The 24,910-nt window shown below is 38.0% G+C and overlaps 1 protein-coding gene across 4 annotated transcripts in view; it reads right to left on the reverse strand.

Moving 5' to 3' along the window:
- Positions 1-24,910, reverse strand: part of LOC129240593 (cell adhesion molecule Dscam2) — a 172,515-nt gene that overhangs the window by 54,010 nt on the left and 93,595 nt on the right. For all 4 annotated transcript variants that reach the window (XM_054876497.1, XM_054876498.1, XM_054876496.1 and 1 more), the window contains exons 9-15: positions 23,496-23,586; positions 21,783-21,870; positions 20,040-20,188; positions 14,132-14,255; positions 13,379-13,506; positions 8,371-8,507; positions 6,609-6,751 (exon numbers count right to left, since the gene is read on the reverse strand). In XM_054876497.1, the coding sequence (XP_054732472.1) occupies positions 6,609-6,751; positions 8,371-8,507; positions 13,379-13,506; positions 14,132-14,255; positions 20,040-20,188; positions 21,783-21,870; positions 23,496-23,586 (860 nt within the window). The remainder of the gene's footprint in view (positions 1-6,608; positions 6,752-8,370; positions 8,508-13,378; positions 13,507-14,131; positions 14,256-20,039; positions 20,189-21,782; positions 21,871-23,495; positions 23,587-24,910) is intronic.

Consider the following 24,910-nt stretch of genomic DNA (forward strand, 5'->3'; position numbering starts at 1 on the left):
ATTTTGAAAGAGCACTTTTTAGCTTAAAAGAGTTCCTTGACAGGGTTTATAATTGCCCAAATGAATCAATAAGCAAAAATATTAAAATGCCCTTAACTGCACACACCGTAAATTTCGTCTCGAAAATCGCAATAAATTATCAAACGAAAATTTTCACGAGTTAATTCCATCTTTAGGGCGAAATGAATTTTCCAACTCACTGAAAATAGAACAAATGAAGCTCGTAAGTGAAAACGTTTGTAAGTTTATACTAAAACTTGTATCGAATTCAGTTCATCACACGTAGTGCAACAAAGGCGCAAAATATAAAAAGTAACCCTGGTAATAAAGAACGAAATCAAACTAATATATAATACACTTTTAGCAAGACAGCTTTTTTACACGAATAAAACAAAATCAGAAAACTTCGAGAAACAAAAATAGAAGGTTGTTGCAATTCATAGTGAAATTATACAGGTGAAGCAAGAAGAGCAGTACAAAATGTTTAACACTGCCTTATTGAAAGTGTGTGTCTCTTAGATTTAAAGGGCAACTACTTAAATTTTTCTGTAATACACAAATGTGAGATTTAAAATTATTTTTAAGTCATATAAATTAACTAATTTTCTATTCAACTAACTATTCAAATTAGATATGATATGACTTTGCGTATTACGCTTGTATTTAGTACTCAAAAACGAACTCTAACAATAACAAAAAGGCTTCAAAGACTTTATTATAAAAATACATGAAATAATTATGCCAATGTAAAGAACTGAGTTCCCACAAAAGTAAACAATTGCCATAACAGATGGCGAGAAGGCTTTTTGCACGGCAACGCCGTTCAGAGTTAAAAGCATTCATATCCTCGTTTTGCCCATATGAACATTCATTCAAATAAATAAGTTTAAACTGGTCAATATAAAAGATTTATAAGGAATATATGTAAACTTTTATTTAAATGCTTTATGCGGAAATGCATCCTGCACTTGAAAGATAGCTTCATTAAATTCATTGGAAGGCCTACTCCATGGCTGTGGCAGAAATCATTTCGCCATTAAATATATAAAATATGCCTTTCAATAAATGAAGCTCTGTGCAAAGCTGGTTTATGGGCTGTTCCAGTTCACCATAGGATGTTTCCTCCAGCTTCGTGGAATCCTGCTTGCCTTAGGCATTTTTAATTTTTTATTCACAAATAAATGGCTTTTCACAGATTTAACGTATTATTCAATTCTTAAAGGTTTGCTCATTTGTGACAAAAGAATTTTGATACCCTCTTACAAAAGGTTGCATTCAGGAATCAGGTGAAAAAAGCTGTTTGTGGTAAAAATGGTAGCAAAAAAGTATTTTTTTACTTAAATGAAAACAAACTGCGAACTGTTCAAAAATAAATTTTAATTAATATTTCAAATATATTTCATTTATGTGAATAAATAAATAAAGCGAAGGGTTTCCCAATGAGAGGTGATATTTTATAATGCATTGCGCTATCGAAAGTGATTAACGATTTTTTATGGCGGAATTGGATGGTATTGATCTGGACAACGTTTATTTTCAACAAGACAGCGCTACGTGCCACACAAGCAATGAAACCATTGATCTTTTACGGGAAAAGTTTCCGGACCGTGTTATCTCTCGAAGAAGTGATCACAATTGCCCACCGAGATCTTGTGATTTAACTCCTTGTGACTTTTTTCTTTGGGGCCACGTGAAAGAGAAGGTCTACGCCAACAGCCCAGGGTCGATTCAAGACCTCAAAGATGGAATTCGTATAGCTATCGAGGACATAGGGCAGCCACTTTGCGATTCGGTTATGGGAAATTTCATGAAAAGGATATTGTCCTGTAACAAAAGTTATTAGCAGAAATTGCCAAGAGTGATATTGAACCAAACATTTTTTTATTTTAATCCAACAATTATATATTGTAAATTATTTTTTTAATTTAGAACCGATCGCAAAGTTGCGAAGTTTCGCTAATATGAGGCTATTATCTTACCTAAGCAAAATAGGGATTTTTTAAACCTCCTCTGGACCCTTCATCCACCCATGTGAGGGTAGCCGCATTGAAAACAAGTTCCATCAATCCCAACTCTCTTATAATGAAACTGGCAATGTATTCGATTGCGCCGATACTATCCAATTATTCCAATGATGTAAATATTTGCGAAATGCTAGTCCTTTGCAAAACATGTTTTTTTTTCAGAATTCCGAAAACCATTTTCGCTAGTATTACCTCACTTTCTCTATGATGTCTTGGCTTAAGCGTTATGACAGGATTTATTCCATGTCCTACTTACTTACTTAAAAGAAAGCTGCTTAGGTTAGGTTAGGTTAGCCTGGTTGAACCCAATAGATTATGACCTGTTAGCATACCTATGATAGTTCTGCAGTCCTTTCGCGAGAGCGTAAGTACGAATTGAGTCAGTTTTTCGTCATTAGTTCTACACATAACTTTTGCTATTTTGCATGTGGTCAGATTAGTCCACCTAGCTTCTACTCGCCTTTTCATATGGACGTCCATTTCGTTGTATATTGTGTTTAGCGGTTTTTTTCGTTCTCTTGCTCAAAAGGTAGTCTAACAGCACTTTTTGCTATCTCATCTACTATTTCGTTCCCCATAATGCCTTTGTGACCGGGTACCCAGTAGATATATAGCCTACTGTTTGCGGCTAGCCTTTCTATGGCCTCCCTGCTCCGTCGAACATTTTTGGACTTAATTCAATATGAGCTTATTGCTGCTTGACTATCCACGTATATATTAATTGTTGAGTTCTTTCTTGTTCTAGTGTAGGCGGCGTTCCCCTCAGCAAAAACTTCCGCTTGGAAAATACTGCTGTGGTCTGGCAGCTTGATAGGCTGCCTTATTCCTAGTTTTGAGCAGTAAATACCCGCTCCCACTCCGTCTAAAGTTTTAGAGCCGTCTGTGTAGATGTGAAAATTTCTATGGCCAGGCTTCATGCCTTTATGCCATCCCTCCTCTTCAATTGTAGTGCGAAACCTTCTCTCCCAATTAAAGTACGGAGTCATGTAGTCCGTGCAACCTGAGCTCCACTTTCCTATTGAGCTGTGAAGAAATCTGCTTACTGAGCAAAACTTTTATAATTGAATCATGGATTTAAGAGTATACGTTAAATCAGATAATAAAAATTAAAAAAACATAAAATTTTAAATGGAAATTTAAGAAAAAAATTCCTGTAAGCAGATACATATATACTAGTTTGAAGATGATAACAAAATTGCCCCCTAAATATAGGTACATAACATACATATTTATATAAAGAAACAGCACATGAAACGTCCAGCGAATAAAGACAGCATTGAAAAATATATGTAAGGCAGTCAAGTGTCGGAAATTAACAGTAAAGACACAGTTTCATCTAATGAGTTACTGTTTACAGATATCGGGATGCATTTTCTACGCAACATAAAATAGTTCTGGTGGTCATGTCTGCATCTCAATCTAAACTAATTTTTTTCATGACAGAAATATGCTTGGAGATTTTCCATTGCCAGCCGAGCGGTATTTAGTATTTCATGCTTACGGTGTGGTTCGAACCCGGATCGGCGACCGCCTTTTACTTCCCTCTCACAAATATTGTTTACTTCTTCCAAATGGAAAAAAATATACTGCCAATAGGTTAAGTTGGGTCAGGTTAGGTAGGTTGGTTGTCTAAAACAAGACACTCGGTGGATCTAAAGCCCATTGTGATGCCTGCATTTGATTTCCAAACTAAGTTGCTTAAAAAAGGTAACTAGTCCCTGCAGTGAGACATTTTGTATATATTCCAGGTCTTCAAGGAAATAATCGCCAGGATATTTGGCGTGGCTTCTTTGAAGTGCAGGACATTCACAGAGTAGGTGCTGCACCGATTCAATTTTTTCTTCATCTATCTATTCTACTGCCTAGGGTGTCAATAGTGCAGTGACCCGTTATAACACCTGGACACTGGTAGTTGATCTGTTGAACCCGAGCAGACATTTTGTCCTTTTAAAATTCATTTAGAGGAATGGTTATGTCCTCTACCCGTCGCTGAAGGTCAAGCTTAAAACCTTTCCTTACACACTTATCCGCTCTTCCATTTCCCTCCATTCCAGAGTGGCCGGGAACTCAAAAAAGTATGGTGTTGTGTTGTTGGATAAGAGAGAGCGACCTCCTGCATTCTTTGACACATCTTGGATTGATGCGCGTTGAGGCCGGTGCCTCGATCGCTGCTTGACTATCAACAAAAATGGTAAGGCATTGCTGGAGGTAAGTTCATGTCTACAGTATTGATCTCAGCTTACAAGACGCTACACCATTCCGAGAGTGTAAACGAACAATTTTTTAGGACAATTGTTCCGAGTACACTTCCGATCCAGTGCCATTCTATATATTTGAACCTTAGTATAAATATGGTGACCCTATCATCTGATATGACGCTGGTGTGCTAATCCTTCCCGTAAGGTATTTGTATTTTATAGTCTTTGTTGAGACTATCTTGGGATCCAGATAGTCTGCTTACGATGCATCTTGAAAGTGTTCCACAGAAAGTAGAACTGATGCATGACCGTGCGTTTTTTTCTTTTAACATACTTGCTGCTTTAATCCTGGAAGCAGATTTGGTCGCAATCCATTTAACATATATGTATATCAATGGGCGGAATATATAGGATCACTTCCAGCACCGCCTAAGCCGTCAATCGGAGCGCACCTGTTATTCCTACTTGTATGGGATTACTTAGGTAGGATTGTGTCTGCACCGCCTCCCACCACACGCCAGCTCCATAAGTCGAAATGGGTCTGATGATCGTATTGTACGCTCAGTGGTTTAATACACAATTTTTTACCAAGACTAATTGATCTGAAATCTTTCGCATTATTTAATCCGGGTTTCCCTGCCTTGGGAATAAAGATTACCTTGGCCTTCCTCCGTAAATTATGGATATACCCTGGAGATAGGGATTCCCCAAAGATCTTAACTAACCATATATTAATCGCTTCTATTGACTGATGTAACCTCATTTGAACAGTTCCTTCCAATCCTCCTAACTTGTAGAGTTGGCAGAAGTTTACCGTCCAGATTACCTTAATCTCACATATAATCTCCCTTGCAATTTCATTTATCGGATTTCCAAAAGGGTTAGAACTTTGTATATATATGTATATGTATACGTGTTTCTGTGAAGCTGCCATCCGTTCCTTGGATTGGGTTCCTTGGAGAGACGTTTTCTAGGTATTGACACATCTGAGTTCGTGTTCTCCAATTCTTCACAAACCTCCTTCAGGATTCTTCCGTTGCTTACTTACTGCCAATAAGTCTGGTAGCATAGTTTTGATGTAATGTCATTAATTTATTTAACGACAGGCACTTAGGAACAACAACGAATGTCATTAAATGTAACTACTTTTTATTTTTGTAGCATGCCTCAGGCATGCTAAGCATCAAAGTTGCTAGTATTTGCTTGTAGTTTTTTTTATTCCTACGCCCATTATATTTTCCATGAGTTTTGGTTTAAGCAAGCCGGCGTAGACCAACAGAAACATCTGAATTATTTCGATCTAAATTTAACAACTAATCTATTCTCAAAATGGTATTGTCAATTGGCCACCTGGAACATTATTAGAAGTACGAGGGTTGTTCAATAAGTACCCGTTTTGACGATCGCTCTGTTCCTGATGGAAGTTGGTGTTATCACCGTGTGCTGATAGAAGCCATAGATGTGTCGACCGGAACGGCAATTAACATTTTACATGATAAGTTGGCGATGAAAAAATTGTCGCCCAGATTTGTGTCGCGATTGCTCACTAGCAACCACAAGCGGATCAGACTGTTAACTTCGAATCCGTGTTTGGAGCAATTTAAGCGAGATTCGAAGGAATTTTTGCGTCGAGTTGCCACAGATTCAGGCGAAGACAGCCCGGCCCCATTGGCCCCATTGGCCGGAAAAGTCATTGCGATGATTTTTTAGGATGCCAACGGCGTCATACTCATGGATTTCTTAGAAAAAGGAAGCACGATCACTGGATAATATTACACTAAGTTAAACAATACTACAGTGAGTTCGACTATACTACAGGTGCTGTTTCACCACGATAACGAACCAGCACATTCATCCGGAATTGTCGCCATTAAACTGCATGAACTGCGTTATTAATTGCCGCCGAACCCCCCGTATTCACCCGATCTGGCTCCCTGCTACTTTTCTCGCAAAAAAAAAAAAATTAAATTTTTAAGCAGAATCGTAAGTCGTATGTATGTAAAATAAATTGTATGTCACTATTGACGTAACGGATAAAACTTTCAAAATATACGAGTATACAAATTTGTCATCTTCATATCTTAATATACCATGTATAAAAATTTTTATACTTTCATTGTCGTTTGAATTATCGTTGGGTGAATATGGCCGAAAATATATTGACTTGAATGTTTCATTTAACATCATTGAAAGCATATTAACAATAAACTGCTACCCGAGTTACTCATGCAGATAGTAAGATAATATTAAAGGTATGAACGGAAAAATTTTGATGAGAAAAATTCAAATAATCCAAAATAAACATTTGCAATCACCAGAGTACTGCGATCATAAATACTTGTAATTTTATTTCCATTATGTTGCATGCATATGCGGGTATACTGACCACGCTCCCAATGAATTTTATCGATAGGATAGCCAGCTACAGGGCATTTCACAATCAAATCTGAGCCAGATATACCAGTTATTTTTGGCATTTCTCGTATATATGGAAGTCCGTAGATATTCACTTTTGCACTATGGGATACCCTGTAAGTTAGAAATTGTTAGTTTATTATTATTTACGTTTATTGTTCGTTCGCCTAAGGGCCACTCTAATAAATACTTATTATTTAATTTCAATTGTCAAATATATATGTATGCAATTTGTTAAATGTTTTATAGAATTTCTGTAAAATCTCGCTGCTGCCATGATCTTCACTTAACATTTTTATTTGTATTATGTTGTTTGCTGCATAGATGAAGCAAAACACCTAGGGGGGGCGGGGGGTTTGTACCATAACATTACCGATCATTTACACTGGTGTCGATTTATTTGGATCATAAACCAAACTCCTCTCACCAGGGAAGAAATTCGGCGTATTATTTACCTGCCTGACGGTGCGAGCTACGCATATCGAGTTGGCGGATAATTTGTCTACCGACGAGTTGAAACCACAAATTACCATATCGAGTGTTCAACTGCCCAGCAAATCCATGTGTCTGTGGTTGCTGGGAGCGCTTGCCATAAGAAACAATGGAAAATTGCGTAGAACTTAAAATATTCCCTGTGGAAACATTAAACTACAGAGTATTTACCGCAGTTGCTGTGTCGAACTAAGTGGCAGCAACCAATGCCTCTCCTACTACAGGGTGAACTATATGAAGTGTTACCTATTCCTTACCTTAGTTTTTATTGATTTCAAAGACAAAATTGTTCAAAAATGATTAAAATTTTAACATATATTCACTTTAGCTCGATATGACCACCTTTCCCTTCAAACGGTCAAAAAATGACCACTTCGACGTGGACAATTCTGGCGTTGTTGCGGTTTTTTTCGGTCCACCTCCATAGCGTTTTGCAATGCTACCAGTATCATTGTATCGTTTTATAGTGCGATACACAAACATTTTATTCACTTTGAAGTGACTGAGCTCACGAACCATGACTGGTTGTGATTTTTCAGCCAAATATAACACAATCACACTATTACGTTTGAATTCCATCACAGAAAAAAAAATTCAACAAAACTGAGACGCAAATGCTTTTGATGGCTTATAAACAATATATTGAACTGTCATTAGAACAATTTTGACGTTGATGTCATGAGCTGTTTTACAGATACAAGCAGTGTGAAGTTGGTAACACTTCATATCGTTCACCCTGTAGTAGGAGGGTTCGTAATTTTTTGAATCAAATGTGCCTCCAAGGCTGTGACAACAAGGCTGCACCACACAAGTATCCCCAGCTAAAGATAGTCAGATACGAGCACTGGAGGTTAATACAATTATCTGATTTCTCCGTAGACCAGCATACCGCCTAGCCAAGCTTGGTGATGGTGATTCCGTCGGTGATTCACGGGAGTGAAGTGATGGGAGGCATTATTATAGGCATCAGCTGAACGGGATCGGCATATCTGGCCATTATCCGTTTTAGAATAAGGACTCAAGTTAAGGAAAACGTTTGAATTAGATTTGGAGACGACTCAAGCAACGCAATTATAAACAACAACGAAGCCAGTAAAATCAACTGGGTTAAAATTAAAGTTTAATTTACCTAATACATAAACAAATTCACTGTCTTCATTTAACCGTTGGAATCAGTTAACAGTTTCAATCAACATCTGCTATTCTTATGTATAGTATAAATTCGTATATTTAATACTCACTTTCCGATGGCATTTTGCGCTGTGCAGGCATATTCACCACCATCTTCTTCCTTCACATTTGATATGTTCACATGACTTATGACGTCATCGTGAATGGTTACATATTGCCCGACCAAGAACCGAGAGTTATCTGGAATCTGAAAAAGGGACGTTTTACTTTTTAATGGAAGCAATATAAAAAATTCGAAGTACTGTGCCAGTAAGTTCCCATTTACACACGGAATCATTTGGTTGGTGTGTTGGTTTTCAATCAAACTGAAGAAATTAACGTTGACAAACATCAGAACGCTGCTTGGGAAATGCAGGATTATTTTTTCTAGTTAAGTTGATATCAGTTGTTGGTTTAATTCTAATTTTTTCAGCCATTTCTAGATACTCAAGCTAATTATTTAGATATGAAGTATTTTTCAATTATTTTTATTTTATTAAAGTAAAAAAAATTTATATAGGTACATATATACATATATAAAAAAAAGTTAATTATTTATTATTTAACCAGTTTGCATTATTCATTGAAATATTTAAGAAACTGTTGACGAACGTTCTCGGTTTTACGTGTTAGTGGGTTATAGAATATATCCGAACCAGAAGATGATAATGGTAAACGTCAAAATGTTGCCGAAAACAATTTTGCCCGTCTGACCGTGAATGAAACATGAAAAGAGAATTTGCAGTGTCTCCCTTCCAGATGCCTCCGTGTGTAAATCGGCACTAAGCAGCATAGTATCAAAAGTATGTAATTATTTTCAAGCACAAATATAAACAGTTTTCTGTAATGTATGTAAATAGTAATAATAAATAGTATTTACATATGTAAATATATGTGTATATAAAGGGTCCGCCATATAACTTTACGGAATTAAAAATGTTATAAAAAAGAAACTACTCAATATTTTTCCAAACTGTTTTTTTTTTATTTTGAAGTACAATCCTTCCGGTTAATGATGGACCACAACTTCATTCACATGGCTGCCTCGGCTAGCCATACACCATCCCATACGATCGGTCCGATTTTTCAACACATTTTCGATTGTATGCGGCTATATTTTAGCTATGACATCGCGTATGTTGGTCTTCAGTGTATTAATTGTTGCTGGTTTGTTGGCATAACACTGGTCTTTGACGGCACCCCAAAGATAATAATCCAACGGCGTCAAATCGCAGCTCCGAGGCGGCCAAACGACATCAGAATTTCGGCTGATAGTGCGATTTTCGAAGAGAGTGTGCCAAATATTGATCGTCGCATTCGCTGTGTGGCAAGTAGCGCCATCTTATTGGAACCAAATGCCACCAATATCCTCCTCTTCAATTTCTCGAAACAAAAATTCGTTCAACATGGCCCGGTAACGCTCTCCATTGACGGTTACGACCACTCCTCGCTCATTTTCCAAGAAAAATGGACCAATGATGCCTCTCGACCAAAATCCGCACCAAATAGTGACTCGTTGTGAATGCATCGGCTTTTCTTCGAGTGCGTGCGGGCTTTCTGAGCCCCAAATGCGGCAATTTTGCTTGTTAACATACCCGCCGAGATGGAAATGAGCTTCTTCCGAAAAGATGATTTTTCGGTAAAAGTCTTCATCTTCTTCAAGTACACATTCGTACACATTCTATATCATTACCATGATTTTCAAAGTAATGTCGTAATATTTCCTAGCGTTCTTTGAGCGTATACACAACCATTTTCGTTCAGCGGAAGAATACAACTAATTTTCTGTCAAATCAGATGACAGCTAAGTGTTACCAATAATACCTAGTTCAAATCCGTAACGATAGATAGCGGGCCCTGTATATACTAAAAAAATGTTATTTAAAAATGTATGTATGTTATGTAAACTAACAAGAACAAATTAAAAGCCTAATTTGCGCGATCTTCTGCGTGTGCATTTCGTTTTATCTATGTATGTAAAAGGAGTTTTCAAAAACTAAGGTGAATTTTCGTTTTTCTCAAAAAAATTTATTTTTTCATAAATTTCTATTTCGTCTCCTTCAAAGTCCCCTCAGATTTAATAAACTTGTGCCCTCAGCGTTTCAGTTTTATATCCTTCGACGTCATGGGTCTCTTCAATCTTGGGAACAGGAAAAAGTCGCAGGAGGCCAAACTGGTGAATACAGTGCCTCAGGCATGATAACGGTGTTGTTTTCGCCCAAATAATCTTTCACAAGCAAAGATGAGTGAGCAAATCCATTATCATGATGCAAAAGCCATGCATTTTTTTCCACAATTCCGGGCATTTCTTTTCGTATTACTTCACGCAAGTGGCGCATAACTTCAAGGTAATACTCCTTATTTACGGTACGACCTTTTGATAAGAACTCCTGATGCAATACGCCATGGTAATCGAAGAAGCGAAACCTTGACATTTGATCGAACTTGGTATGCTTTCTTAGTCTTGGCTTCCTGGATTCTTACATTGGGACGATTCGTCCCATGATTCGTCACCAGTTATGACCCTTTTAACCAAATCTGGATCATCGTTGACGTCATTCAACAATTCCTGAGCAATTTAGCAATTTTGGAACGAACTTCACTGCCACACGCTTCATGCTCAAAATTTTCGAAAAGATTGCATGGTATGGCATGAGCCAACCTAAACATATCTTCGAGACGAGTGTAGCAACATAAAAAAATATTAATCGAAAGTCGAATGTACGTAGCCCACGAAATTTAAAAATTCTTCTTATTTTTTTAACATATTTCGTATACAACTTTTTGGTAACTGAATGTGAGTTCAGAGTCGAAATATACCCCAAGATTTTTAATTTAATCTGCAGTTTTCCGTTTAGGCCCCGAAATATGGTGTACCTATATATGATATTTGCTTTTCTTGAAGAAACTACTTGAAAGCATTTGTCGTTATTCCATTCTAAACGATTTATTTTATGATTAATTTTGCTTTATTTACAGAGATATGACTTTTTTCTTTTCAAATACCAAACAGCCTTAGACAAAGAGTAATATGTGCAAAAAGTTTCATTGAAACATATAAATTCTTACTCGAGATGTCGTGCGCACGGACGGACGAACAAAGTCGGCTCCTTTCATCATTCTAAACATATTAGCAGATATATGTCTATATCTATCTTGATTCTTCCATGCCGTTACATTCAAACGTTATGTAAACAAAATTAAAATAGCCTTGGGCACAAATGCCCCGGTAAGAGTTCAAAGGAAGACTGAAGAATGCATACCTATTAAATTGCCAAAATAGCGATGAATATCGAAGGAGGTGAGCTCGCTGTTCTAGTAAACGATAACAGAAATGGCATTTACATTCAATATTTGATAAAAATCTGAGTCGTCCCTTTTTTCAGTAATTTCAGTCTCATGACATACTAACAAATGAGCGCTCCTGGCCAATTTCAAATTATAAAGTTGACTTACTAACTGAAATATAATTGACATTGTATTCAAATATCTTTATCCGAAAATAGCTAAATAGTGATTCAAAAGGGACTTCTTTTTTCGAAAATCATGAGCAAAAAATGGGCCAATTATTTGGCAAATGTAAAAAATTCAATTAAAACTGTATAAAAAGAGGAAGTTTTTTTCACTGTTCAACATTAAGCTCGAAATGTATGCCTGCTTAAGCATTTGGCAAGGGTTATACTCGTACTATATTCTACATTTTTATTGAAGTTATGTACAGGGTGGCTGATGAATTTTGCTACATTAAGAAACTCAAATAACTTTTTTTTTAGTGTATGGAATTCATTTATTTTTTTTTTCAAGTTGAAGGTCATTAAATTTTATTAAATGTAGCTTAACTAGTTTTAAAAATAATTGAATTTAAATGCCCCCCATGCTCGTTGACACAAGTGCGGCATCTTAGTAAAAAGTTGTTCATTGCTGCTTTGAGAGTTGCGACAGGAATAGCCGCAATTGTTGCCCGAATGGATTTTTTTAGTTCATCCAAATTTGTTGGCTTTGTTTTATAAACTTCTTGTTTACATAAACCCCACAAGAAAAAGTCAGGTGCAGTAAGGTCAGGCGACCTGGGGGGCCAACGAAATTCGGAGTTTCTTGAAATCAGTTTATTGGGAAATTTTCGTCGCAACTCTGTCATAACAGTCTGGGCTATGTGAGACGTTGCCCCATCTCGTTGAAACCACACAGAGTTGAAAGGAATTCTCTTTCGGCATAGTTCTGGATAGAAAAATTCTTTCAGCATTTTCAAATAACGGTCTCCAGTAACCGTAACGGTGTGACCATTTTCTTCAAAAAAATAAGGCCCGACAATACAGCGTGAAGAAACCGCACACCACACTGTCACGCGAAGAGGATGCAATTCCGTCTCGTGAAGTATCTGTGGGTTAGAAGTACTCCATATTCGACAATTTTGTTTGTTCACATTGCCGTTTAAATCGAAATGGGCCTCATCAGACATGAAAAGGCAGTTTAACATGTTTTGGTCTTCTTCCACCATTTGCAGGATCTTCTGGCAAAATTCCAAGCGAATCGGCAAGTCTGCTGCATTCAGTTTGTTAACCATTTGAATTTTGTAGGGAAATAAATCTAAATCTTTGTGCATTATTGTTTGCAAAGACTGTCGGCTGACACCAAGTTGTGCAGATAAGCTTCTTGTTGAAACCCTTGGATTGCTTTGTATAGCTGCAGCTACAGCAGCGATCGGTTCCTCCGTCCGAACTGGTGGGTTTCGATGATAAGGCCTTCTTGCGACTGTTCCTTGCTCAGCAAAATTATTCACCAGTCTTATTATGGTCCATCTGCTCGGGGGATCGCCGCCAAACATCCGCCTGTACTCTCTCTGTACCAAAACTACGGACTCCAGTGCGTGATAGCGGCGGACTATGCAAATTCTTGTTTGCATGTCCCAGTTATCCATTTTAATAAATTTTAAAGATCAATCTGCAAATTAAAACAAAAATGGAACAGATAACTTAAAAAGAAAAAAAGTTATTCAATTTTTTTTTGGTAGCGGCTTTCATCAGCCACCCTGTATTTCCACATTCATATGATTTTCGGTATTGTATACTACATACTTACCGGAAAACCATCCAGTGACCATGCGAATTGCGGCAGAGGATTTCCGGTTGCTACGCATTTCAACGACACAGTCGGTCCTGGCTGCAATGTTTGCTCCGAAAACCAATAAAGCAATTCCGGAGAAGCATCTAAGAGAGCAAAAGACAAAAGTTTGAGTAAATAAATACCATAAATTTGTATGCACTTATATATGTAATAGATTGGATTCATGTAAGCGTCGCGCTCATAGGAATTATTTTAAAAGACTTCCCCGTAAAAACTTCGCAACAGTTCTTGTTTTTTTATGATTTCAATAATCTTTCATATCAATAACCTCAATGGTCCAATTAGTGCCTTAGTCTCGACAATCATCAACATTTAATAAAAGTTTGCTCAAATTTGTACTCCTACGTAGAGTTTTCCATAAAGTTTTATGGCTAATTTCAAAAAAAAAAAAACGTATGTCAGTTAAGTTTAATTCGCTTGGATGAGATGGTCCGTTATCCAAAAACAATATAATTTGTATAGAAAAATTGATGAAAAATCTTTATTCGTTTTTGACTATTTTTATTATAACTTTTTCTAACAAAAATGAAAATATTGCTATCATATCCCGAAGTGTCAAGATAATAATTAAAACACTACTTTATTAACCTTATTCCTTTAACTCGACTTGAGCTGCTCTTCCGTGCAATTGAGAGCGTCTGGGTTTTATTAAGATATCTCCTTATTATCTCTTTTTAGCTTTTCAGAGAGCATAAAATTAACACCTACCTCCAAGTTGTAGCTCAGCTGTGGACTGAATTTGCTCCCATTCATTCGAAACAAAGCACTGGTACATGCCGGGATCGTCTTTTTGCACTTTCTTAATTATCAATCTGGGTGGGTCGGCTAGTATCTGTGAAGAAAAAGCGCATAATTGACGATAAATGACGTTTTCAAATAAAAAAAATACTGAACAATTTATCATAACGTAAATTTAATCCTTTATTTATCATATATGGGTGGCAACTACAAAAACAGCAGATACGAATTTGATGAATTTGTGCTAAGTCAGAACTTCAATATACATACATATGTAAATTAGGATAAAGGAGGAGCTAGTCTCTCTCTTGATTTTGGCATCGACTCGAGGCGGGACAAACTTGTAAAATTTTTAAACTTTTGTAGCCATAGAAAAATAAATAATATTATATTTATTAGAAATATAACTGTATTTTATTCGCACGCTATAACTGGTGACCCCGACCGTAAGAAGCTCTGGCAAAATGTCAGAGGATGACTAATCAAACTCCTCACCCGCTACTGACGCCGTGCAAATAATGTCGGCACGCGCCGTGAGGCAGCCCCCGTTTCGGAAGGACAATTACATTCTTTGGTTCGTGCAAGTTGCTCAAGTTCGCACAGATGGGGCAAAGTACAAATACGTGACATAATAACTTCGCCCCCTGATGATGACAAATACCTTGCGTTTAAAAACCGATTAACAAGTACATTTGAAATTTCGCCACCTCCTAGAAGGACTCAATTACATCGAAGGTAAGCCCTCGCAATATTTGCAACGCTCAGGAACCTTTTTCCTCCAGAAATAGCGGACGAAATTTTATGCACTATATTCCTGAAAAGGCTGTTTTGAAACATACACTGCGTATTAGCAATTATTGCAACGCAAGACTTGACAATGATAACAGATAAAATCTTCGATGCGCAAAGCGACATCATGGCGGTACATAATGTGAACAAGTGCAACAACAACGAACCGCGGCAAAACCGATCGAAATAAATTCGCAGCAAAGCAGTGTTGACGAATTAAGAGCAGAAGTGCAGCCACTTCCAAAAAAAATAGGCAGCAAGTTATGTTAATATCATCTTCGCTTTGGCACCCAAGCACGAAAATGCCGTCAAGCGAGCGAGTTTGAAAACAACAACAATAACTAGACAGACTTTCAGTTATTTTAGTAGACACCGCTGAAGGACCTTCCACATCGCGCCTATAAACGACAGACTGCAAAATTAACATAATATCACATTCCTTGTGGACACTGGCGCCAACGTCTCAGTTCTTCCCGGGAGAGTATATAAGGATATAAAACAAACTAGTGCAAGCAGTAAAATTCTACTTTGCTCAGCAAACGAGCAAAAATATCTGCTTACGGTTCCAAAACCATAACAATCGGTATTGGACTAGGTCGTATATTCAACTTGGAGTTTACTGTGCTAAACGTCGCTCACCCAAAGCTCGGCGTATACTTTGTTAAACGCAATGAAATGCTAGTAGATCTGCGAAGCCGCAAACTTCTGGAGCCACACACAACTAGCATTGCTACGTCTACAATACAACAATTACACGAGATACCACCACAAATTGCACCGACTACAGTAGACAATCCGCTGTACGAGACGGTGAAAGTGTTCAAAGAGTTATAACATCTTTTGACGTTTTCCAATTTAGCGTAATGATTTTCAGTTTATGCAACGCGGCTCAAATCCCTCATCGTCTCATGGACTCAATTTTTTGAAATCTCTTTATTGTCGTACCTACATAGATAATTTTTTAATCGGCTCACCGTCTACCGATTGAGACAACATGGGATTTCATTAAATTAGAAAAATGTAATTTCACACAAACCGAAGTAATATACCTGGACCCTACGACCAACATTAAGGATGCTATTTAAAGCCCCGACTGTTTCCAATCATGGCAGATTTCTAGGGTCGTGGAATTTCTATAGGCTTAATATGCCAGGCGCAGCATAATCTCATAGAGCACTCACCACCGGCGCTCGTAAAAACCACAAAATGAAAATCGTTTGGGATAAGTCAACAATAGACGCATTCAAAAACTGCAAAAAACTCTTGGCTAACGCGATGCAACTCGCATACCCTGCACCGAACGCGCCACTCACTCTACTCGCGTGCCACTCGCACACTCGCATTAGAACAGTTTGTCAGCAACGCGAGACAACCGCTAAGATTCCACACAAGTAAGCCCAACAAAGTAAAGGAGAACTACAGCGCCTATGACCGCGAGCACAAAAAGGCACACACTTTTTCAGGCATCTATGTATATACTAGAAGGTAGAAAATAGTTTGTGATCCCTCAACCGGGACTATACGGCCGTACGTAAGTGCAGGACTAAGTCGCATAGATTTTCGACCAGCTGCACCCAAATAGACACGCGACGCAGACACTCACTCAATAACGCCTCGTTTGACCTCCCATGAATCGAGATATCACACAATGGTCCCGAAATTGCTTACACTGTCAACGCAGCAACACTGGCATCACAAGTGAGCGATCCAAACATGTGGACATTAACATTATTGTCATGTCCAAATGCGATGAGTACATATATTGTTTAATGAGTACAGATATTGAGGAATGCAATTTGAGTCTAAATTCTTTACAGAATTTGCAAACCTTATAGGCTGCAACCGAATAAGAACGACGTCGTATCATCAAACTTCAAATGGTATATTGGAACGGTGGCATTACGTGCCAATCTACACCACACTGGGTTAACACACTCTCGGCCGTTCAACTTGGCCCTCAAAGAAGGCATAAAAGCTCGCGGCTGGTGAATACTTTGCCGACGCACAAATTTTTGTGGATAAATTTCTGGAATTCATACGCACCATACGCTCAGGTTGTAGCCGTTTCTAACGTCTTATAACGATTTTGTCATTAAATTTTTAATGTTTGTTCACCCTACACAGCCCAAAAAAATTATATGTATATATATGCACTTTACAACAAGGTGGGAAGATTTTTAGACGTTTACTCTTTCACAGACCGTTATCCGGCTCTGCAAATGGGCTGACGGGGATGTGTTTACAAAAAAACTGGGATTATGTTGGTGATATACGAAAAAACTCAACCAATCACACTTGGTTGCAGTTTGAACAGCGACTGATTGGACGAGTGTGTGAATACATTCATGTGAAATAATCATACAGAATTCGGCTGTGACAGCCTGTGAGGGGAACACAATTTTCTTTTTCACCATAGTTAAAGAGCACACCTAGTAAATCCATCATCCTTAAATTTACAGAGTAGTCAATGAGAGAAATTCGCCCATCACTCGGTCGTTAAATTTAAGAATGAAACTAAACAAGAACACAAAGGATAATGAAAGAAACTACTTTAAAGATTGACGGAGTTAAGTATGATGGAATACAAGTTCATGTTATATCTGCACATCGTAGAGCTGACTAGAGCGCCCTCTGGTGCAATCAAAAGTGTATACTCCCGGAGTGTTGAGCAATACGAGCTCCATTGCAGCAAATATTTCTTCCACTATTTTTCCCCTTGCGTTTATGTACGAGTACCCCTTACAAGGTGCGGACATCCCGCTCTGAGGAACATTATTGTTTACTACACAGATTATTGCTTACTTTCTTTTCAACGACTGAGCAGCTGTGCAGTGGCGGGTGTTGAGTTGCAGGATTCTCCGGGCTTGATTTATTGGAGCTTGGTGTTCCTGTAAATTTTGCCTAATTTTCCATAAGCGTTCGAATGCAGCTTTTGTCTTGCTCACGTTGTTGACGTCTTCCTCTGATCCGCCAGATGCTGTTTAGCGCAGCCCAGGTAGCTAAAGCTATCAGCGAACTTCTCTTCTTTGCCATCTATGATAACATGGTTATTGTTGGTGTGATTAATTCTCAATATATTTTTTTGCGACGCCTACTTCCAGCCCGACTTTGCCAGCGTTACTGGTTTGTCTGCCCTCGCTTGCATTTCGGCCAAATTGTGGTATACAAAACAAGTATCGTCAGCATAGTCCAAGTTCTCCAGTTGCCTGGTGAGAAACTATGTAATGCCTCTGGGGCACGTGGTTAGTTGGCACATGATCTCATCCAGGACGATGGTAAAAAGGAGCGGTGAGAGGGGATAGCCTTGTCTAACCCCAGACGGAAGCTTGACGATGACGCTTTTGGTCCACGAAGGTGGCAGCTGCTCGTTGTTCCACACCTGCGGATGTATGATAGTATTTCAGCTCTTTGCATTTTTTGGGGTGTACTGACATAAGCTCCGATTATATTCCATCTTCACCCGGTGCTTTATTTGTTTTTAGTTGGCAAGGACATCGTTAATTTATCTTATGCTTGGGCCTGTTGTAGGGATCTTCTTGTTCATGTTGCTGCAGTTTGCAATAGTCATCGCCTTTGTTGGTAACAGTACTTGTTAGATGGAGGTGCTCCCTCCATCTGCGAACTTAGTCGGCAGAATTGGTGAGTAGATTACCGGCCAGATCCTTGGATCTTGTTGTCTTTTTGGCTGGTTAAGTTGCCCACTATGCGAAATAGCTCACTCACACGTTTTTATTACAACAGTCACTTCAACACCTTTAGCAAGTTTTCCAACGACGCTTACGCTTGTAATTTCTGGCCGCTTTCTTCACTTCCTTGGCTAAATACCTATATGCAGGCCGAAAGCTGTCATCGTTACTAAGTTTCATGGATGATGTTTCAAGTAGAATCCGATATCCACGGCCACCAAGTAAAATGTTTCTTAGTAACCAGTTTATCCTGCTAGTTCTCATAAAGTAGAGGTTGCCACATCCCATCAAGCAATTTCTCGCGAGGCAGTTTGCCAAGCTGTTTTTTTGCGCTGGCTCTGTTCTATGCTTGGACGTTAAGGTATTTGTGCCTGCATTGCAAATTGGTTTTTGTGATGCATTCCAATTTTAGTTTGACGTCACCTATGATTAGCTCGTGGTCGCTGTCAATATCTGGGGATAGGAATGGATGGAAATCACGTCGGCCTGGAGATCAAAAGGAGAATAACTCTTGCCACCAGGTATTACTTTGGGCTCAGTAGGCCACTGGGAACATGGACGATGTCAACAGCAGATGAAAAAGTTTTGGGAGCCTTTGAGAAAAAATTTCTACGTAAGATCTTCGGCCCCCTCCCCGTTAGTGAGGAGTACCGCTTACGGTAGAACAACGAGTTGTATGAGCTATATAGGGACATGGACATAGTTAAGCGTGTAAAAATACAGCGGCTGCGCTGGTCACCCGTATGAAAGAAGACACTCTCGCAAAGCGAATTTACGACACAGTATCCCAAATGGAAGGCGTGGATGAGGAAGAGCAATCTCTGTTGGAAAGACCAAGTGCTGCAGAACCTGTCTTCACTCGATATTTCCAACTGGCACCAACGAACGCAGGACAGAAACAGCTGACGCGACATTTTGGATTCGGCCAAAACCAACATACGGTTATATGAATTTCTCTTGATTTTGTTTATTTGTTTTGTATTATTATGGTGCACGACGTAGTCGGTTGTCAAAATCTGGAAAATTAAAGTAACGGCTTTCGGAGGGCGCCACTTTCTGTATTTTATTCGCCTTGGTTCATACTCGTATTCATAACTGGATCCTCTTTATCTTAGAGCTTATCTGGGGCAGGCACCGTTTGAGTTTAACAATTTTCATCAAAATTATTTTATATTAGAATATTCAGAATAAATGTATTTTCTAAAATGTATACGCCTGCGTCTAGTAAGTATTTACATGATTTACTTTCTGATGTTTTCAATAGAAACATCACTGTCAATTTAAGCAAGCTTCCACAAATTCAACTACTCAGCGATACTTTAGAAAAAAACCTACTGCCTGCTTGCTCACGGAAGCAGCAGCCGCTCTAATAGACGTTAAATATAATGACAATAATGGCTTACCTCAACCCGATTGTCGCGCAATATTGGTTTTCCATCATGTAACCAATTAACATCATGCACTGGATGTCCGGACACAATACACTGAAATTGCGCGTCCTTATCAACATCCACTGTTTGTACCTGAGGCTGTAAATGGGCCGTTAAGGGGGCTGTAAGTGATAGAAGAAAAATTGTAGAATAATTTTTATTCTAGTTTTAGTTTGTAAAGTATATGCATATGTATATAAGGTGCATATGTTTCATAGCCGAGGCAGCCATATGAATGAAGTTGTGTTCCATCATTAACCGGAAGGATTGTACTTCAAAATAAAAAAAAAACAGTTTGGAAAATATTGAGTAGTTTCTTTTTTATAGTATTTTTAATTCCGTGAAGTTATATGGCGGACCCTATAGAAGGAAAATACATCAACACTAAAAGCGTATTTTCCATTTATCACAACATGATCAATCTGCTTTCACGTTTCTTAATCAGGGGACAGCAACGTAGCTTGTTGTATCTTTTTATGCTTGAATCTGGTGCTGCAGACTACCATGTTTCGGGTTCCGGCGAAGTCGATCAGCCTCTGTCCGTTAACGAATTTTTCGTTGTAGAAGCTGAGTTTTCCCACCATGGGACCAAAAATTCACTCCTTGCCCACCCTGGCATCGAAGCCACCAAGTACGATTTTTATGTCGTGGAGGGGGCAGCACTCATAGAAAAATTTTTGGTCGCACTGTCCTTCTCTTCCGTGGAGGCGTGGGCGCAAATGAGCGAGAAGTTTTGAAAATCTCCCATTTCTTGGATGGTAGCCTTTAATCTCACGAGAACATCAATCAGCCGGACAGAGGCACCTTTCCTATTAAGGGACCGAATATTCCAAGTGGATCCCCTCAAATCATAGTCCTTAGTTTGCTTGCAGGGATCGTCATCAGAATAAGCAGTTCTCAGCCCAGGCTTTGTGTTTTCATTGGGAAAGGATTTTTATGTGGCGGGTCCCAAACCCAGCGCACAACCAGATAGCCTGGATTGATTCACCTTACCACATTAGCCCGTTCTCAAACAGATGTTCCGGAATTATCCAGAGGATACTTGCGCAAAGCTCGGAAGTTTTGAGCTACTTCGACCGTATGCAAAAGAATCGTCCTGTCCACTCCCAAATGATTAACAATCAGGTACTTTCCCTACGCACGGAACCATCCTTCAGATACAATCAGAAACACCAACTATGACTAATCTTTATAAATTCCTATTCTATATTAGTAGGATTCGTGTTATATCAACGTTTAGCCTAAAGTACTAAAAAAACTGTCAAATATTATGACTTGAAATAAATTAACGTCAAGATCATATTCACTTGATTACAAAATAAGTGAATAAATAAGTCTTTCAAGTCGATTATATTTTAGATTCAAATAAAATAGGTATTTAGTAATAATGGGAATTGATTATGTTTTTATTGACATACGTTGTAAAGAATTTACAAATTATAAATGTATGACATTTTCTAAACACCCAGCGTGTACACGCATATTTACTTATGTATGTAGTTATATATGCACTCATATACATACATAGTTCCCGAGAGAAATCGAACAAAACACTCCTAAAAAACTCGAACTTGAAGGCCCTGCCTTAATCATATGTAAGCAATCATAATGCATTTTATTTTGACAAAGCGTTCATAGCTTATTTTGATCTGGTTCACCTTACCTTGGAAATAATTGTAATCAAATATATATATAGACTTATACTAAGTGACTTACCAGTTACTGTTAATGACACCTGTATGGTTTCCTCACCGGCGGTGTTGTTTACCCAACAAAGATATTTGCCACTGTCCTCGAGGCGAGCCTACAGTGAGTTAGAAGAAAGAAGAACATTTACTAAAATACTGAATTTTAAATGTGCTGATTGAAAAATAATCCCAAACATTATTATAATAATTTAGTTTTCTAAAATGATGAATCTTCACACCTACATTCAAAATATATTAGTATGAACAACTTGGAGATTAAATGATCTCATTTTTTTTTTTTTTGTTTTTGTCATAGCTCATATAACTTTAAAAAGCTATAACTTTGTTATTTTTCAACCAATTTTTCCTCTGTTTGAATGAGAGTAGTTGCATATTTTTTTGTTTCCTTTTGTATCACCATGTTATTAACGGAAAAGGTATCAATGTGCATATACTCTTATGCACATTTCTCTCCTTAATTGTCTAATTGGAGTGGTAATCGCTTAAGGTGAAGTCGCGTCAGTCCTTAACTCTTTATTGTGCTAACTGGCGTCCCTAAGAAACACCCTTTCATATACTTCCTCAGGGCTGAAACGTTGGTATCTCTTCCAGCCAGCAAAGCCCATAGATCTTTACTGACAGGCTTCCTATAGTTAGTAATGAGCACTCATTCCTCCCTAAGCTAGAGCTTCCAAATTTTCGTTTCCTTTTCTCAAACTGTTATACTCGTACTCTAACCAGGCGAATGTGTGGCATTTTCTACCCTCCACAAAAAGCGCGGGTGCGCGTTGTTCAGTATGAGCGTATGTAAATATATATAAGGCCTCTTCTTTTCGGCAAGCGTTACCAAGTGGTGATAACTTTGTTATTGTTTTCGCATGCAAATTTTTGTTAGGTTAGTCGCGCAGAGAAATAGCGAGCAGAAAAGTGGCGAATAGTATTGTATTATAGTTAGTGGAACACGAAACATTTTCACTGGGTGCATAAAGCAATAATCAAAGGATACGTATATATCTAGTTTTCACTGTGTGGTCCATCATGAGCTACTTGAAAAGCTACTTTTCATTTCAGAGCAAATTTTAAAGAAAAATACTCAAAAGTAAAGAAATGAAACCTTTTTCTAAAATACTGGTTTTGTTGTGCCACAAAGGAGGGCGTTAAATACAAAATATGAATAGGTACTTTTAAATAGCATAAAAATATTTTTCGTAATTTTGTTTAAATGAATAAAAATAAGAAAATTAATAATTGGCGCGTACACTTCTGTTAGGTGTTTGGCTGAGCTCCTGCTCTTATCTGTGGGGTGGGTCTTGATGTTGTTTCACAAATGTAAGGACCTTCAGTTTTAAGCCGGCTCCTATATTTTGTGTTTCATTGAAGAAATACACTCGAAGGTTTTGTCATTGCCTACCGAAGGGCGGCCGCTATTAGAAAACACATTTTATTTTCAGTTTGGTGTTTCATGCACGGATATTCGAAGCTACGTACTCCGAATGGTAATCACGCTTTGAATACGCTTTTATATATATATATACATATATTATAATTATATATGTATGCTATTAATAATATCTCTCACCGAGGCAAGTATGTATGTAGATAGTTGTCTTGAAAATCTATTTTCAAATCTCATTTCCATTTTTTTTTAAATTACAGCCAAAGTTAGCGTGCCCACAATATGTAGGTATGCATGTACAAACATATTACATTTACAGTTTACATATATTTTCCTTTACTTTACCTTTGCTATTTTGAGTAATCCCGCCGAGACGATTGTAATGCGCTCGCTTAGTTGCAGCGGTAATAGCTGTTCGTTTTCTTCCTTGAACCAGCTAAAATCAGATTGAAAATTTTGATTATTAGAAGTGCTTGTGTAAGAATGCTACACATATGTATGTACATATATGTAAATATAAATTTATATTATGTTTGTAAAGTTGGTTTAAATGCTAATTAAAATCTATTGAGATTAAAAGTAATGTGGCATCTTATGTTTTTGCATGTACATAGTGTATCTATGTCACTTGTATGCTAGCATTAACATTTTGTTTATGACAAACTCGGAAGAATTTCCTCGAATCGTGGTATTTCTGTGCTTTCAGTTCCAACAATACCAAATACATAGGTCTATATTTGGGGCAAAAAAATTACCGATTTATGTCCGAATTTGTTGCTATAGTAAACTTTTGCCTTGCCTATTTTTTTTTTTTGTAGGATTTTTTTTTTTCAATTTTTAAAATTTTATGCCTACTTCTTGTATACATTTCCATTAGACGCACTATGCTCCAACTAGGAATTAGAGGCCCTTAAACAAATATTAATGTTTTTTTTTTTGTCGGGACAAACTACCAAGTACAGCACTCAGACAAAATTAAGTCTATTGTACTGTACGCGGGATCCCTTTTTAATTTTCTTTAAATCTACTCGGTTTCCGAAGAAATTTTAGTAGATCTTGTGGTGAGTCTCTGGCAGTACCACACTGTATCTCTTTTCAAGTACGACTTTCGGCGGCATAAAGTCAAGTGGCATGGAGAGGATCATTGAATCGAAGTCCATGCCTTCTCTGTTGTCTAATACCGGACAGGGGCCGTACCAATTTACATTGTATTTCAGCCTGCAGATGACCTTCAAGGCTTCTCCTTCGATGAAAATATCAAGTTGTGATCGATAGCTAGCTTTACTTTAGCAACAAGGTTCTGCAGTGCCGACTCGCGGATTGATAGGCATGCTGAAATGGAGAAAGATGGTGAACTTTCAGCGACTCCTGACGTATGCGCAGTTCTACTAGTCGGTCGGGACTTTTCAGCATGAAAGAAGTCATACTGATAAGTCTAAAGCTTTTGGGGCTGGTGTACTCATCTCTTCTAACCTTAGGAACGAAGGCGACCCACACCAACAACCAATGGCGTGGTATATTGGCCAGTGTCAGGAATGCAATGAATGCAGATTTTCTTCAAGGCTGCAACACGGACTCTGACAGGATATATGCCATCTGGTCCAGGCGACGTGGATTTTCGCGAATCGTTTTCACCGCCTTCTGAATACTTTGTTGCGAAGCGCTCAGCGTTTCTATTCTTTATGAAGTTGGCTAGAAAACATGAGGTACCAAATTTCATTACTTGCATGGTATACATGAGCATGGTATACATAAAGCAC

The sequence above is a fragment of the Anastrepha obliqua genome, chromosome 3, assembly GCF_027943255.1.
Source record: "Anastrepha obliqua isolate idAnaObli1 chromosome 3, idAnaObli1_1.0, whole genome shotgun sequence".
Lineage (NCBI taxonomy): Eukaryota > Metazoa > Arthropoda > Insecta > Diptera > Tephritidae > Anastrepha > Anastrepha obliqua.